The sequence below is a fragment of the Sturnus vulgaris genome, chromosome 14 (assembly GCF_052056855.1).
Source record: "Sturnus vulgaris isolate bStuVul1 chromosome 14, bStuVul1.hap1, whole genome shotgun sequence".
In the NCBI taxonomy this organism is placed as follows: domain Eukaryota; kingdom Metazoa; phylum Chordata; class Aves; order Passeriformes; family Sturnidae; genus Sturnus; species Sturnus vulgaris.
Window position 1 is genome coordinate 6,056,242 of NC_142256.1, and position 17,916 is coordinate 6,074,157.

At 50.0% G+C, this 17,916-nt stretch overlaps 1 protein-coding gene across 1 annotated transcript in view; it reads left to right on the forward strand.

Annotated features, from left to right (window-relative positions):
- Positions 1–17,916, forward strand: part of PCDH19 (protocadherin 19) — a 59,250-nt gene that overhangs the window by 12,299 nt on the left and 29,035 nt on the right. Inside the window, exons 3-4 of the mRNA XM_014884988.2 lie at positions 14,224–14,282; positions 17,591–17,760. Coding sequence (XP_014740474.2) covers positions 14,224–14,282; positions 17,591–17,760 — 229 coding nt within the window. The remainder of the gene's footprint in view (positions 1–14,223; positions 14,283–17,590; positions 17,761–17,916) is intronic.

Consider the following 17,916-nt stretch of genomic DNA (forward strand, 5'->3'; position numbering starts at 1 on the left):
AGCTCCTTGGGCTCCTGCCCTGTGCCCTGCTTGGATTTCCTGAATTCCCATCAGGCAGCAAGGGCAGAGCCATCGTGCCCTGCCTGCTTCCATGGCCAGGCTCTGCAGGGTGAGCCCTCCATCTCTCCTGGGAGCCCCTTGCCTGCTCTGCCAGCAGCTCCTGCTCTGGTGTGAGGGCTCAGATGGGTGGGACCCCCAGCCCTGCCCACTCCCCCCTCTCCTGCCAGGCTGCTTGTGGAGCTGCCATGGCCTTGCTTCAATAAATTATTAGATATTGTTCCCAGTAGAGGCTATAGTTGAGTTCCAATCATTTTCTGTTAATTAAAATACAGGATGGTCTTATTTGTAGCATAAATAGTTGTAATCTGTGTACTTATAAGTGTAATTATAATTCAAATTAGAGCGTGCTCTGAATTGGGGATGGGTTGGGTGCTCTGCAGGCAGTGCTGCCCTGGCAGGGCTGTGCTGGGACTTGTCCCCTGGGGCACCCCACACTTCCAGTCCCCACTGTCCCCAGGAGAGCATCACCCAGAGCTGGGCAGAGGGACACTGAGGCTGTTGGCAGCTCCCAGTTTCACTGTTCCTGCTGGGGCACAGCTTGACCACGGCACCTGTTGGAGCCTTTGGAGAAGACAGCTCAGCATCTCTGCTTCAGTGTCTCCCTCGAGTTCCTTGTCTAAATTTGGAGGGAAGTAATGGTTTATGTCAGCTGGACAAGAGATTATTGCTGAGCCTTGAAGTGTCTCTCCCTGTTTAACACGGAATTACAGGGACTTCTCCTGGGTCTGGTGAAGGCTGGAGCACAGCAGGTGTGTGTCACAGCAGGCAGGTGTGTGACACAGCAGGCAGGTGTGTGACACAGCAGGCAGGTGTGTGACAGGGACTGCCCTTCTGCACCCTCTGATGGAAACCTGAGCACCCACAGGTGACACCTCCACCTGCCACCCGGGACAGGCAGGTCACTGATAAACCCTGCAGGTCAGAGTGTGCTGGAGCCCTGCAGATGAGGCCCTCATCTCAACGCCCTGGTGAGGTCTGGGTGTGAATCCTTGACGTTTCTCACAGGGATCTGGAGCTTGTAGGATTATACCATGGTTTGTAATGGCAGGTGTATGCCACAGGGCAGGTTTTAAAATCCCCGTGCTGGTGGATTGCATTAACCCATCCTAAGTCAGGTATGTAAAATCAGTGAAACCCCTCTGGCATTTTCTCACCCGTGCTCCAGCTCTGCAGGCTATGCTAATGCAGTGTGTTTGCTCATCTATTAGAAGGATGATGGCTTTAAAATAATAACATTTATCTTTGGCAGCAGACCTACAATAGTGCACACCGAGTACAATTTTGTGAAAGGCTCTGCAGATGTTGCCTCATTCAATCTGGGTCAAAAAGAGTGCTTAGATTCATAAAGGTTAGAAAGAGATCAAATAATTCGGTGGTTTTATTGCTGAATAATGTACTTGGAAAATATCATTCACCGTTATTAGACTAAGTGAGTACAGAAAACACAGGACTCAATAGTCATTTCTCAGTATTGGCTGATTTTACTGTTTTTATAATGTAGCTAAATTCCCTGTTATTGATTCTGGCATCGATTATCGATCTGGAAATGTAAATGTAAGTGATGGGGGAGCACAGGGAAGTTGGGCAGTTAGGGAATGAGGCTTCCTCTTCCCTGCAGTGCCTGGAGGTGGGCACATGCTGCAGGCAGACTGATGCTGGTTTTGGGGGGCCGTCAGAGTTTTGGGAGCTGTTTTCACAAGCAGAGATGAAAAAACAGGAAAACACGCATTATGTGTGTTCTTTTCCATGCCTGAGAGCTTATGGAAACTTGCTGAGACAAACCCAGATGGGCTGGGACGCCGGCACCAGGATGGGGCTCGAGCCGCGCCTGCGCCTCTGTCACCTGCTCCCTCCTGCACTTTTCATATTCAGATTCACATCTGGATGCTCTGGCAGGGACCCAGCTTTCAGGAAGCAAATCCTCACGGCTGTTGGCTCAGTCAGAGCACCCAAACCTGTCTGTCCCCTGAAACACTTCTCAGTGAAGTGAGCAGTTTTTGTGAGCAGTTCCTCTGCCTCCTTGCTCAGCCCCCAGAGTGGATATGTCCAGGGGCAGTGCCACCCTTGGGCTGAGAGCTCTCTCCCTGTGATTATGGGGATTGGGAGAGTGGGAGAGCAAAGCTCTGTGTCCATGGTGAGCCCCTGGACCAGAGCTGGCAGCATCACTGTGGGAGCCACAGGCTCCTGCTGGGCTGGGGCTTGCTCAGCCACACGATGGATTTCCTTTGTTTGGGGAAAAAAAACAGATGAATTTTGGAATATGTTCATCTCTTGTTCTCTGCACTTAGTTGTTGTCAGCATTAATATGCCATTAACACATGCTCATTAGGAGGAGAATGATTGTACCCTGCAGAGTAAAGGGGAAACCTTCATTAGGCACTAACATATTGAACTGAGCTACAAACTTCACTTGGGAAAACGGGAATGTTCTGCTCGGCATCAGGTTTCCTTAATTTCTCCTTTTGCTCTGATAAAAGCACCTCATCTTCTGGCGTCTACTTTTGGCTGCAGGTGGGGAGATGTGCAGGGTCCAGCACTGAAATCCTTCTGGGACCTCAAACCCATCTTTCCCCAAGTCTAGGACTTCTCACCAGCGCTTATTTTGCCATGCAGAGAGGACACAAACCCATGTCCCCCCTCCCAGGGCTCTGCTCTCTTCAGCCTTAATGACGTGAAATCTTCAGGGAGCTGGGAGATGCTCGGGGAGCAGATTTGTTGGGAGAGGAGGTGTCATCTCCACATCCTCTCTTTTCACACTGTAACGACGTTTTAAGCGCTGCTCTGGCCTTGCTGCCTCCAGTCTGAAGCCGTGACCTGCCATGTGTGACAGGGCAATTGCTCGCCCTGCTGATGATCACAGCACAGCCTGGTGCTGTTCCCTTGTTTGCTCGGCGTGTGGCAGCTCCAGGCATTGCGTGGTGCTCTCCTAAAGTCAATCAATAAGAATAATTGCAAGTTCAGGTTGGGGGGGAAGGGAGGAGGGGGCCCTAGCAGACAAATATTTGCCAGCTAAGATCCTGTTTGTTACAGATGCCTCTGTGATAGGTAACAGGGGATGGACAATAAGGACCATATGTGGTGTTTAATCAGGATTTATTCTAAAAGCAGTGATTTCATAGGTTCTGGAGGAGGTGGCTGCTTCTGCAGCCTCAGGAGGAGCAGTGCTGGGCTGGGCAGTGCCTGCTGCCCACAGGGTGTTGCAGGGTGTGCTGGAGCTGCAGCTCCTTGTGGAGACACCCAGACTGCAAATTGGAGAGCTTCTGTCTGCAAAGGTGAACACAGAGAGGGCTGGGAATGGCCACCCCAAGCTCACGTTGCCTTTGGTGATCTAACCCCCCTTTTGTCAGTGATCCTAAACCTAATGGAAGCTTGCTGAAACCAGAAGGTTGATCCATGATCCGTGACATTTCCCTAAATGAGGTGGTGAGGTGAGATACCAACATGTGGCAGGTGTTTGGGTGGACAGCTTGGAAGCTCTTTGGTGTCTCTATGAGGGGACCATCTCCTGTGGTGGCCAGCTGGCCCCTGCATCCCTTGAGGAGTCAGGTTGGTGGCTGTCCTATCTCCACCCAAGTCGTGGGTGTTTTTTGTCTCCCTCTCGTCCTGCCACGCTGTCTGCAGGCAGAGCAGCCCGGGCTCCCATGGAAGCACAGCTCTCCATGTTGGAGATGGGGCTGTGTCCATTTGCTGGGTGCTGTGTGACTCATGTAATCACCATGCAAAATGCATCATTCATAAACTGTTTAGCGTGACCTTTTGTACAGTAGCACTAATTATTATTATCACAGAAGCCCAGTAAACTAGACTAGTAATTATCAGGGATTTATTTGAATGGACAGCTAAGCTATTCTTGGCAAGTTAGTCAAAGCAGTTGTCATGACAGCCACACAAATGTGTCTTATGAATTGGGTTAATTAGGGTAATTAATAACTGTTGTTTTGCCCTTTTTAAACAAGGTATTGCTGAGACACTATCAAAAAATAGCAATTGTACCTAACAGAAATAGTCTTCTTTTAGCAGCAACCTTCACATCAGGAAATAAAAGTAGTAAATACCTGTTGGCTTGTTGTTTCACAAAATGTGTCATCCAACCTTGTCTTTGAGAAAAAGCAGAGGGTTTGAGGCTCTGCTGTAATTTTTCTGCTGTGCTTCCCCTCCTGGGCCGTGTTACCAAGAAATGGATCATTGTCCTTACCGATATTATCATTATTTATTGTAATGCTGTGCTGTCACGCTGAGGTCTCTGCCACACCCGGCTCTGTGTGAGTGCTGAGGGCAGTCCCAAGGTGCTCCTGTCGGTCTGAGCAGGCTCCACAAGGGCTTGGAGCCAGTTCTGAAGTCGTGCCCATGAATTGTGGCTGTTGTGCTGATGCATCGTCACCATCGTCATGGGGACAGCAGGTGCCAAAGCGTCCTCGCTCAGCAGAGCATCTGCTGCTTCTGAAAGGAGGGTTTTGCTGAATAAATGGGGTTGGTTTTCATAGAATTGTACAAGATCCTGAGCTGAAAGAGACCCACAAGGATCATGGAATCCAGCTCCTGGCTCTCTCCAAAGACAAAGCCATGACTGTCGTGGTTGTTGCTGATATTGAGTAATGGTGGTAGCTAAAGCTCTTAATAACCAAATAGCATCAAAAAGCCTCAAAAGGGGAAAAAAAAAACCATATTCCCCATCTCAGGGAGCACCCTGGGCACCCTTGGTTGCCTCGTAGTGGTGATGGTCCTGTCCCACAGCAGTGGGCTGGGTGCTTTCCAGCACAGCCCCCAAGTTCTGCAAGATTTGGTGCTGATTATTGAAAATGACCCAAGATTATGGATGCAACTGAGGAATATTACATAAGTTTTGTAGAAAAATGACCTGAATAGATGAGTGAAGGCTCTGGCTGGTTCTCCAGCTGCACTGAGCTCTGTCTATTTATATCACCTCTGGGCTTTCCAAGCCCTCTTTTAACTAAAGCTCATTTGATAACGCATGTCTTTTAAAAAGAAAATAAAAATAATAATAAAAAAAAGGAGGAATAAAAAAAGAAAGAAGGAAAGGGGGGAAAAAACCCTAAAGAAAAATACCTCTATGAAGAAGGTAGGGTTTTAATGAAGAAATATTTTATACTATTCTCCTACAACCTTAGGGCTAATAGCCTGGAACTGGTACTTTGGCTCCTTAAAAAGCCCAACAAGACAAGCCAATTATGGCCTCTGAAACATTTTTATTTTTAGTTCCTTGTAATAGCAATTTATCCTCGGCTATGGTACATTAACTGGAAGGAACAAGAAGTAGTAAGGTTTTGGCATCTTTGTAATAAGCAACGGGCTGTGTTTACCAGGCTGTTAATAATGTGGGGTGGCTGTGGGCAGGGGAGAGGGCAGCGTGGGGATGGAAAAGGGCATCCAGCTAGTGCCAGGCTGAGATCCCCTCGTCTGCTGAGAGCTTTATTGTCATTCACTCCCCTGCAGTTTGTTCTGGGAGCACACGGGCTCCTCCGGGCTGGAATTGCTCAGTTTGTGGTGCCCCAGGGCTGGTAGCGTGGCTCAGAGAGGAGGAAGGGCTGTGCACAGGCTGCTGCTGTGTCCCCAGGGATGCTGCTGTGTCCCCAGGGATGCTGGTGGCACCTGTGGGTTCTGAGAGGGGCTGAGCTGAGCAGAGCCAGGCTTCACATCCCCTCCCCAGCAGGGTGAGACAGTGATGGTAGTGGGAGGAAGGCCAGTCCTGCTCAGATTTGCTGCCAGTCCCATGGCTGCAGGGTAATTTTATGGGCTGCAGAGCTGCGTTTTCCTGCCCAAGTAGGGGGGGGGGGGAAATTAAAATAAGAGAAAACTGGTTTTGATAAAGAGTTTTGTTGTGAGCAAAATCCCCTCGAGGCCTCAAGTGGGAGCTGCCTGAGGCTATCCTGATTGCAAGCCTTCCCATGCAATTGCAGATAAACAGTGTGAATGATAACACCGTGAGCGTGCAGGACAGTGTTTGTCTTGGTTTGATTATCTGCCAGTGTGGGAGGATTGGAGTTGAAGCCAGGCAGGAGCTGCAGGTGCAGAGGTTCCACTCCAGAGCTGGCTGTGGATGCCCAGGGGCACACCTGAGACCAGACCTGGCCTCTGGTGAAGCCATGGGAGGAAGACTGGGGGGGTGTGGAGGTTGGGAAGCTCTGTCTGCTTGCCCAAAAATCAGAAGAAATGGGGTTTGTACTAGAAAATGGGGCAGGGCCAAGGTCCCTGTGCCCCCTGACTGCCCCAGGGTTTGTGAATGCTGGGGGTGCAGCCCGGGCATCCCATCACTCTGATGTGCCAAGTTGGCAGCAGCATCTCACGTCTTCCCTATTTTTAACTCAGCTGCAATGATTTTTTGGTTTTTCTTTTTTCCTATTTTTTTCCCCCTTCTTCTTTTTGCAGTGACAAATCTGTGATTTCTCCTGTTGCCTACAAAACGCACTGCTCTGACCTGCCACTCCAGAAGGTGAATGACAGGGAGTTTTATTTAGCCCTAGAGATGGGAACATTTAAAAAAAGGTTCTTCTGTTATATTTGTTTTCGTTCCTAATGGCAAGAGGCAGGGAAAGGACAGTTCTGAAAGGTTTTTTAACAAATCTCTAAGTCATGGCCCATCACCCTGGGCCTGCTGATTAGATCCAGATTGTTTCTCACACTGCTTAGGGAGGGGTTTGGTCTGTGCTGGGAGCTGCATGTGTGGATCCGTCACACATCTGAATGTCCCAGGTCCAGGAAATGGGAAAAGCCCCTTCCATTGGATTTATTGGCTGTTATATCCCTGCAGGGAGTTGTTTTGGCAGGAGTCCTGTGCAGAAGGCTGTGCCCCAGGGGTCTGGCAAGCTGAGCCCCCTGCCCATCATGGGAGGGAGGCATTGCCCCTGCTGCCCCCAAATCCCTCCTGCCCCAGCCAGGGGTAAAGCACTGGGTGGCTGCCAGAGCATCACCAGAGCATCACCAGAGCATCACCAGAAGAGCATCACCAGCCTCCTGGCTGCTCTTGGTCCACGTGAGAATGGTCTGTATGCTCCTCCTTAGAAAACCTGCCCCACTTTTGGGTCAGTATTTTGCTTTTCAGTAGATTTTGAGGGGTGGTGCCAAGCAGGTACCTGCTGTGATGGTTCCAGTGGAGGGACCCCTGTGCCATGTCCCCCCCAAAAGCTTTGGGGTTATAGATACCATGTGAATGTAAGGCAGGTGGTTTAGGATTTTGCTCTTCATAACCATACTGTAGATTTCTGATCTGTTGACAAATCCAACCTGGTGACACAGTTTGTGGCTTTCTGTGGTGTAATTTTGGCTTTGTTGTGTGTTGCTGCTCCTGGATCCAGTCTGGGTTTTTAATCCTACACCTTTTTTTTTTTCAAAATCACATCTCAGCAGCAACTTTTCTCTTGCCTCCCATCCATTTTCAGACAAAAAATGACAAAGCCTGTATTTATTTGGGGAGGGGACAGGAGTTCAGCGTGGATTAGTGAGATCCTTGCACTGTAATGCAGTCTGGCTTGATACTGCTGTCTGATGAGAGGAGTGATGCTAAAGGATGAACTCTCCCCGTGATTTCTCTGCAATGCTTTTTATTTCATCAAGAGAAAATGGAGGCTGGACTCAGTTCCTCAGTGTTTAATAATGTCCATCATAACGAAATGCCCTTTATTTAAGCTGCAGTAGTAATTAGAGGCTTGGTGGTGGTGTTAAGTAGCCACAGAGTCTGGCTCTGAGGAATGTTCATTGTACCTCATTAAATTTGGAATTACTACTTAAAAGGCCAGAAATAAATATTCTGTTTATATTTCGGGGAGAGTAAATCTAAGTGGATGCTGTGTTTGCACATCCTTGTCTCTGCTCGTTCCTGCTGAAGTGAGCGAGGCACTGCTCCAGCAGGCTCAGGCAGCAGTCAGTGTCTGCAAAACAGCCTAACCCCAAACCCAGCCCTGGTTTCATTGATCAAGGGCAGGAAAAATGATCTGCTGTATTACATCTAATTATAAAACATCAATATCAGATGCTAAATGCACTTTGTGTTTCAGAGACGCTGCGTTGGTGGTTCACAGTTTGCAGTCTCCTGTGTGAGCAGCTCTGTGTGAGCTGGGTGTGGGGACAGGGCTGCACAGGGAGGTGACAGAGGTCAGGTCCTTTCAGCTCTTCCAGGTCACTGGCTCTTAAATACTCTCTAAGGGCTGAATTGCTTCTTGTTTTCCTTCTGTCTTGCCTGGGGCTGTTGGCAGTTAGAGGTGCATCCTTTGGTCCTCTGCCCCCTCCCCTGTGCTCCAGTGCCCATGGACTGGGGCTGCTGATGGACACCAGAGCCCATGGATTGGGGCTACTGATGGACACCAGTGGCCAGCTGGGTCCTTTCCAGAGGTGCTGACTCTGCTGGGGTCTTAGAGCCACAGCACATCTGGCTGTCAGGGGACAGGGTGGGTTCCTTGGTTTCACTCCCCACAGTGTCTGTCAGTGCTTGCTGATTTTCCCCCATGGTGGAAGCCCCAGCAGGTATCTGGGTGGAGTTTGCACTGGTGTTTAACCCAAAGCCTCTGGCTGCTGCTGCTCTCCAGCCTCTGACACCCAGCGTGTCAGGAGGTGCCAGGATGGGAGTCAGGACCTGGGGAACAGGGAAATAGGGAGAAGGGTCTGTTGGCATCTGCCCAGCTGTGCCCAGCTGTGGGTGGTGCAGGTGCTGTCAGTGCTGGAGCAGAGCTGGTGAGCAGGGAGAGGAGCAGCAGAGCTCTTCAAGTGGGTCAGGCACTGCACCTGCACAGGTCCTGGCCCCTGACCCACACTCTGAGGCAGTGTTGTCCTCCTCAGGGCCAGCAGCACGGGGCTAATTACTGTGCCATCACACACAACGGGGAAAATCTCTCCTGACATCCTTTGTGATGTGCTCCCAGCCCTGCTCTGGACCTGAGCAGTCTCCTGTCAGTGTGCAGAGGGACACCAGCCCTGTTGCTGGCTGTGAGAGCATCAGCACCAGCCTGGCTGTTCCTCTCAGGTGTGGGGCTCCATTCCAGTGTTCCATGGGGTTTCCTACTGTGCTGCTCCCGTTGGGAAGGAGTCTCAGACTGCTTCCTTGTTTCCCCCGGGCTAAATGAGCAGCTTGCTAAATGATAATGACTTTCCCTCCTTGCTGATGTGTATTCATTTGACCCGGTCCCTACTTTCAGATTGTCAGTGTTTCCCAAGTGCAGCTGGAGCATTCTTAGTTAATTTGCATGAATTCTGTGTCTCCCACAATATAATTCAAACCATAAGAATTAAATGCTGGTGAGATCTCCTAATGGGCAGCATCAGTTCTATTGCAGATGCTGGAGCCTGTGATTGAGTGGCCCATGGAGAACAGGACTGAGGATACAGAAGGACCAGCAGAAGCTGTCTTACAAGCCCTACCCTTCCCACCAGGGAGGCCCAGTGGATTTTTGGGAGCAATTTGCCATTGCTGTGGTCCCCAGTGATGCCTGCAGCACAGAGGGAAGGTCAGGAGGCTGGTGCTCCGGGTGGAGATGTGCAGCTTGATGCAGAGGATGAGGAGCCGTCGCGTGTTTCTGGAGGATTTTGTGAAACCCAAAAGGAGAGATGCACATTGCAGCCTTGGAGAAAGGTCCGCTTTGTTTTTTAATAATAAAGGGTGACATGCAAGCTTTATTAACTAGGCACGTAGGGGAAAAAAAGGCTCAAGGGATAACCCTGAAAAAGTGGTGCTAAATGTGTCATTTTTATGAAGCTGGTTTTGTGAAGAGTCCCTACATGCTTTGGCAGGAGGTTGCAGCAGGTTTACAATAATTTGTGGAAAGATAGAAATGTTTTCACCCTGAAGTGAGAAGAAGGGCAAACAACCCCTGTGCTGAGCTGCTTTAGAGCCATCTTCTGAGGCAGGGGCTGGCAGATGGATGGGTACCTGTCACTTCCATCAGGGACAGATGGGTGCAGCTCCAAACGACCCTGGACTTTGCTGGGGGCTGATGTGTGGACTGAGGAACCAGACCCTTTATTGGGATCCACATGCAGTGGAGAAAGCTGGATTTTCACCTCTGTGGAGTTTGCTTTGAAATATATCTCACGTTCGAAATTGCTGGAAAGAGGGAAGAGTGATAAAGAAGCACCTGCCTGGAAGTGAGCAGGCTGCAGGGACATGCTGATCCCAGCCTGCTGGGACACTTCCCTCCCACCCTGGGCACTGACCCCAGCCAGCATCCTCTGTTTCTCCAGCATCCACAGTGCTGGTTGTGCCTGGAGTTGCTGCAGCTCGCTGACCTTTCTGCTGGCACTTGCATTAGCTCCTCTTAAACTGTTTTGGATCTGCCAGGGTTTATTTCTGTGTCTAAGGCAGGGAGTGAGCAGTCCTTAGAGCAGTGCCCTGTTGCTAACAGACCTTTTGCTGTCGGGGAAGTCACCCCATCGATATCCAGGTCAAGAAGAGTTGTACTGACGTTTGTACTTTTTTTTTTTTTTTTTAATTTAATGGAATTGGCAGTCCTCAACCAAAAGCAACCGCTAGGGGAAAGAAAGAAAGTTTAATATTTCCCTCCTGATTGCTCAATTCGGAGTGTGTCTGTTGTTATATTTATATTTGTGTTGCTAAGGCAGCGGTTAAAAGCATTTTTCAAATTAGGCCCTGGTAAGCTGTGTGCCAAGCCAGGGCTCTTCTGGTGGCATTGACACCAACACATCTGCATCTGGAAAGCAAATCCCGAGCCCAGAGGACAGCAGGGTTTCTCTCCTCCAAGAGAAATACAGGCTGAGGGCTTTATGCAAGGTGTTATTCAGCGTTTTCCAATTGTTTATTCATGGCACAGAGGCTGTGGGGCTGATCATGACAAGTGTGAGCATCCTTTCTTCAGTTCCAGCCAGCAGGAGATAAGAGCTGGCAGCATGGCTGGGAGGTCCTCGCTGTGCCTGGCTCTGAACATAGAAAGGAGAGGCTGGACTTGGGGCTGGGCTCCCCTTTGATTCCTGCAGGAGCGATGCTGATTAGTGAGAAAGTGACAGTTCATTTGCTTTTGCCAAAATAATGAAGAAGATGAGGGCCAGCCTCTCAGCGATGCACTTGATGAAGAGCACACTTTCATGGGTGCCAGCCAGCCTTGCCTTTTCCCTCTTTTTTGTGCTTTGACTTTGTTCTTTGGGTCTCATTAAGAGAGGGAGTGGATCCTTTCCCAATTAAAATGTTGACATGTCGAAGACGCTCTCCTTTCCCATCATTTTGCCTCTGTTTGTGAGTGGTTGCACCTTGCAGGATGAACTAGAATTAAATCAAGTGAACTTTGATTGAATAATGCAAGCTGTAAAAGCAACCCTTCTCCATGAAAAATCCCATTTCTTTTTTTTTTATTTTTCTGTTTTGATCCCCTAGCCTGCATGGAGATAACCTTGACAGATAATCCCATGGCTGAGTAAAGCTGGAGGGAGTGTGCAGAAAGGATGGGCAGCCCACCCTTGTGCCAGTGTGGGCAGCTCTCACCTCCGAGGGTGCAGACCCAGGGAAGAGGATTTCCCATCCTTGTGACCGTGTCACTCCTTGTTCTGTCTGAAATCTGGAAGTAATTATCATTACACTGCTGTGACCAGCAGTGAGGGAATTCCAAGCCTGGGAACGGATGCTGTGTCCAACCCCTCAGGAACCCTCTTGTTCTGTGTGGATGTGGGGCTGTCATCAATGGGGTGCAGAGCATCCTGAGAGGGGATGGAGCAGGGAATACACAGAAAGGACATTACTCCAGTCCACTGAACATAAATCACAGGGAATTTGCTCATTGGTGAGCGAGTTGAGGAGTTGAGCCAGGATATGCTCTTTGTTTTTGGTTTGAAATCAATAGCAAAGCTCCCAGTGAGGTTGGTCTGAGGGGGATTTGGTGCCAGGTCTGTGTCTGGGCTGTGGCAGTGTGATGGCAGCACGTGTGGTGTCTCCTCAGCCTGGGGGATTGTGGTGGCAGTGCTCAGTCTTTCCCTGTGGATGACCTCGGGCATTCCTTGGCCGCTGAGCCTGCAGTGTCCATGCTCTGAGTTTTTTGAAGCTCTTCAGTGTACCTGTATGTATTGGAATTTGCTGTCTGCATCCTCTCACCCAGCTGTTCTGGTTTTTGCCGGGCTGAGCTGTGCACACAGAGGGATGGAGGTGATGGAGGTGGGTGGGTGCAGGGGCTCTCCCTGCTGCTGGCCGTGGTGCTGGGGATGCAGGGCTGGAGCCACCTGAGCTCTGGGCTTGTGGGAGCTGTTCCCACCTCTGCCAGGGCTGGGTGGTAGAGGGGGCTCCCCCACTCTGTAAGGATCGTGCCAAAACTGCTCCCATCCCTTCTGCCCTGCATTGCTTGGCTGCTCTCAGCTCATTTGTGGGGCTGTTGGGGGCAGTGCTGTGGGGTGGCATCCACCCCTTGGCATGGCAGCACCAGGACTGATGCACAAACACAGGGTCAGGTATTCTCTGTGGTATTTAGTTCTTGGGTATGATATACTTTGAAAATCCATGTGTCTGTTTGCCCCTGCGTTCTAAACATCCCAGTCATCCAGCAGGACTGGATGCAGGAGCTGCAGGGACCAGTAGTTTGTGCAGTAAATCTCCAGTGTGACTCTCCAGCAGTAATTACTGTGTGAAAGTAATAACCGAGCTGTGCTGAGTGCTAGGCCAACTCCCCCGGCTCGCTGCTCCTCGCATGTTTCTCTCTGGGAGGTTCCTGTTTGGTAAATTAGATATTGTGCTGTATTTCAGAAAAGGTTACACTTAACCAAGGCTGCCTCTGCTTTGTTATCTTGGCAGAGCCGTGTAACCTCTGCTGGGGTACGATTGGATTTCACATTGGGCTCTGCTGCAGTGCCCCACTCCTGCATCCTGCCATTGTGATTACGTTAGCAGCAGACTCTGCTTTCCTTTATTTATTGAGACATTAAAGATGCATGCATTTATTTTTACCATGTTCATAATTGCCATAAAAACAGGCCATAGTATCCCAGAGCGGCTCTTTGGGAAGGAGAACAAGCACGGGGCTGGGGCCAGGAGGAGCCTGGCACAGAGAAGGCAGGGCCGGGCTGTGGGGCAGGTGGATGTTCCCATTCCTGTCCTGGGAGGATGCTGCTGGTGTCCTCAGGAAGGGGAGCAGAGCAAAGCCTGCTCCTTGTGCTGCTCAGGAGCCAAGGAGCATCCCCAGGGCTGGGGTGACTCTGGGTGGATGGAAAGGTGCACTGGAGTGCCTCACCTGTACAAGATCCTGCGTCCTTAGGGGTCCCTGAGGTGCAGGAAGGATCCTGGCCAGGCTGTGCAGATCCCACCATGTTCCACCACTGTGGTTCCCCATGCATGTCCCATCACATCCTACCATGCACCTGCCACTGCATCCCAGTGCTGAGCTCCCACTGCATCCCAGTGCTGAGCTCCCACTGCATCCCAGTGCTGAGCTCCCACTGCATCCCAGTGCTCAGCTCCCACTGCATCCCAGTGCTCAGCTCCCACCAGGTGCCCCCTGATGCTCCCAGCCATGGTCTGTGGCTTTCCCCCTACTCCCTCCCTTACCTTCTGGTTGCTTTTTTTTGTTCCTTACCTGCTGCCAGCAGCAGAACCCCAGGGCTGTGTAATCTGTGGTTAAAAGACAGCATTTCAAATGCAGAGTTAGTGGATTTTGCTTGCAAATAACAACTCCTTTGACTTTTCTCCCCTTCTTTTACTACCCTCCAACTTTTAAGCATGTCACCCATTGTTTGCGTTTTTATTAATAACAGAGCCCACTGTCTCTACTAATGAAATGATGTAAAACAAAGAAAAGTGCCCGCATTAAATTCTCCAGCAAGGGATTACCTTGCTGGCATTTACATATCTGTGCAATAAATATTTTAACATGTTAATTATACACTAATAAGAAAAATACCTTTTGAACTTTCAGTCAAATTGACACACAGAGAACTGAGTCCATCAGGGAATTAAAAGCAATTAGTTTTGTAACAGAGCATAGTCACTTTGTTTCTTCTCTGCAAATTGTTCTGTGGTCACCAGCCAGCCTTTTTTTTTTTTTTTTTCTGGTGAAAGTTGGTGGAAACACTGACAGGAGTTTTCCATGTCCTGCTCACAGAGCCTGTGCCATCACGGGATGCTCCTTCCCTCTCTCAAGGTTTCATCCTGGCCTTGCAAACCTGACTTTTCCCAGTCAGGGAGAAATCAGACTTGTAACCATCTCCCTTTTCTTTTCCTCCTTCCAGACTGAAAACTACTCCTTTGATTCCAACTACGTGAACAGCAGAGCTCATTTAATAAAAAGGTATGTAGGCTTGCTTGGAGGGCTTGGCTTTGCCCAGCCAAATCCCAAGGGTTTAATGTTCTTTCATGCTGCGTTATATACTTGCTTATTTTAATATGCAAAACTTTTCAGGAGTAATAATTTGATTTTAAAACAGTACTTACTTCCCATGGAGTCCCATTGCTCACGGTTTGCAATAAAGGAAATCTTTTTTTCTTTCTCTTTGGCTTCTTCACGCTGGGAAGGTGCAGTAAGTGAGGTAGAGTGCTGTTACCCTGACAACTTTCGAATTCTTAGAGTTTATTCCATTTGAATGCACAGGAATAAAAGGATAGATTTGGGTGGTGAGATCTCCCTGCCATGTGAGGCGGGGAAAATTAAAAAAAACCCCACCAAGTTGTTTGGGGGCAGGTAATTGGGTTGGATGCAGCTCACTGTTTTAGTTTGAATACCAAGGCAAACAGCACTTTGCTAGGCTGATTTTTTACCACGTGTAAAAGGAAACAATCAGTTCAACTGCAACCTGGCAGTTGCCCTTGTTGAAATGGAGCCCTTTGGGTGAAATGCTGCTCTCCCCAGAGCCTAGCAGTGCTGAGGGAATGTCTCTGGGGGTTTCACCATGGGCTTACCCAGCTGTGTTAACCCAGAGCTGAGCATCACCCCAGGGTCAGGAGGCTGGGCTTGACCCAGCACCATCAATGCTCCTCAGCAGGAGCTGCAGGGCTGCTCCTGCTCAGGGTGAAGGTGCAGGATGGGGCCAGCAGCTCCTTGCCCACCTCCCTCCTCTCCCCAGGACCTGGCCAAGGTGTGTGGGGAACAAGCCATGCCCAGCACGGCTGTGCTCCCTGACTCTGCAGAAGCCACCACTGAACCCAGGGTTTTACAGAGAGCAGAAGCCAGCCCTGAACTGTTGAGATCTGATCTGAGCAGGAAAAATATCCAATTATCTGCCTGGCTGAGATCCCGTTTGTTTACATGTTAAAAACCTGAGCAGTCAGGGGTTCAGCTGGCGAAGGGCAGGTGGATTTGCCTGCGTGCCTCGTGGTGTTTAACCATGCTAATGTGACTGTGAGAGCTGGCTGGCCTGTGCCACGCTGCTCCTCGCCAGAGAGCCCTCAGGCACACTGAAAAAACCCCAAATCTATTAATCTTTCCTCGTTCTCACCTAAGATAAAGGCGAACAGCGCTGCTGCCTGCCGCAGCGGGGCTGGCTCCGAGCTGTATTGTTTGGGAAATGCTGCTGCTGCTGCTTCCCCCAGACCTGCCCATCCTTTAGAGAAGTGTCAGTGTGGAAAACACGTCGTGTGGCTGCTGCATTACGGCCTGGCTGGCTGCAGGGAAGATAAATGCCTTGTAGCATGGGCTGCCTGTGCATTACCAACAGCAGCTCCGTGTAGGACAGCAGTTCCCTTTGCTTGCTGCCTTTGTCTTGTGTCTTAAGTACAACGGGTGCCAGGGATGCTGTGCAGACGTCTGAGAACAAAAAAATGTTTTCTGTAACATACTGTGGCATCATTTTCATCCTTTGCCTTTATGTAGATGTTGTAGCTCTGCTATCTTTGGTGAGTGAATCTTCTCAAATCCAGCACTTAATTAATCTATTTGTACTTTTCCTGTGTTGTCTGCCTGCCTCTCTCGCTCATCTACACTCACACAAATGAATTGTAGATTTGTAGTGCTTTCTTAACTTAAAAATCTTTGATGTCACCTGGAATCAAAGTCAGTGGCTTCAATAGGGACATCTTTATTTAAAAGGTAATGTTTGAAGGTTTACCAATTTATATGTATTTCAGAGCTCCCCCCTCGTGTGCTTTTGCAGAGCATCAGATGGTAGGTGGTCTGCTTGGTTTCCGTGGAGACACAAAAGGGCTTTTCAAAGTAATGGAAATCTCCAGCTCTTTGGGGCTTTGAAGCCCAGGCCGTGTCTTTCACTGACATTTCACTCCAAATCAACCAGTGGGAAAGTTTGGAGAAGTGGGTGCAGGTGGATCCTCCCAATGAGTGCAGGTTTCCCTTGCCAGGGCTGGTGTGGAAGGAGCACAGGGTGGGTGTCCCCAGGGCTGTGCCACCAGGGGCAGGTGTGTCTCAAGGTGTCCCTGCTGCTCACAGCAGCCTGGGCACGGCCCCTCTCAGGGTGTTGGGGTCCCAAATGCAGCCAGAAATGCAGCTTTTCATAGAATCACTGACTGGTTTGGGTTGGAAGGGACCTTAAAGATCACCCAGTTCCAACCCCCTGCCATAGGCAAAGACACTTTCCACTATCCCAGGGTGCTCCAAGCCCTGTCCAGCCTGGTCTTGGACACTGCAGGGATGGAGACACTTCCTGCTCTGGGTACCCTGTGCCAGGGCCTCACCACTCTCACAGGAAAGAATTTCTTTCTAATTTCTAAACCTCATCTCTCTTCTTCCAGTTTAAAACCATTCTTCCTGTCCTATCACCATCTGCCTGTGTAAAAAGTCACTCTCCCTCTTCTTCAAATGTCCTATCACTATTTGCCCATGTAAAAAGTTACTCCTTTTTATGAGTCCCCTTTAGGAACTGGAAAAGGCTCTGAGGTCGTGCAAAACATTGTCCAGGATGAGCAGTCCCGGCTCTCTCAGCCTGTGTTCATAGGAGCTGCCCTTTTTCCACCCCTCTGGCCCGGGGGCTGCGTTCCATGGGGTGTTAGGGCTGCTCAGCCCTTGGGGGAAATGTGGGAGCAGCTCAGTCCTTGTCCTCCCAGCAGTGGCTGTGCTTGCAGAGGCTGTCAAGGATGTTTGACTGTGAGTCAGATTTCCTTAAAGCTGCATGAACTTGGACCCAGAATCAATGGTTTATTTTTAAAATTAAGAATGCATCCTCATGATTAAAAGGCATTCCTGTTTCCAGGAAGACTTTTGTTTTTTAAGCTTTAAGTGATTAGGATTTGGCTTATAACCTAAAAAAAATGGAGTTTAGATCTTGTGTAACTCCAATATGAGGTAGTACAACTTGGGAGAGCCAAGTTGTAGAAACGGCTCATTTAATGTGTATTTTTAAAATTTTTATTTCAAATCCTACTTCACTCTGAGCTTCCATAAGACCCACGGCAGGCTGAGGGTACCCAAGGCTGGCACACAGCCAGGGCCAGGAGCAGCCTGGGGGTGGTGCAGGCTGGATGCTGTGTTTTGGGGTGCAGAGGTGGCAATCAGGGAGTCCCCCCACACTCCCTGCCCAGCTCTCCATGCCTGGCCAGCATCACTGGGGGCTGTGGAGAGCAGGGACCCCCCCCATCCCTGCAGGTCTGGCTGTGGCGTGTCCAGAGCCACCTTGTCCCACGCAGTAAGTGACAGCTGTGTTTCCCCAGCAGCTCCACGTTCAAGGACTTGGAGGGGAACAGTCTGAAGGACAGTGGCCATGAGGAGAGTGACCAGACAGACAGCGAGCACGACGTGCAGCGGGGCCTCTACTGCGACACGGCCGTCAACGATGTCCTCAACACCAGCGTCCCCTCCATGGGCTCCCAGGGCCCCGAGCCAGGTGAGAGCCACTGCTGTGCCCTGGGGGTGCCCACTGCCCCCCACGGCCCCATGTGGGGCTGCCCCGCTGGGGCTGTGCCGTGAGGATGCTTGCTGCTTGCTGGGGATAACGCTGTGCGTGGGCAGAGCCATGGGGAGATGAGAATTCATCTTCACA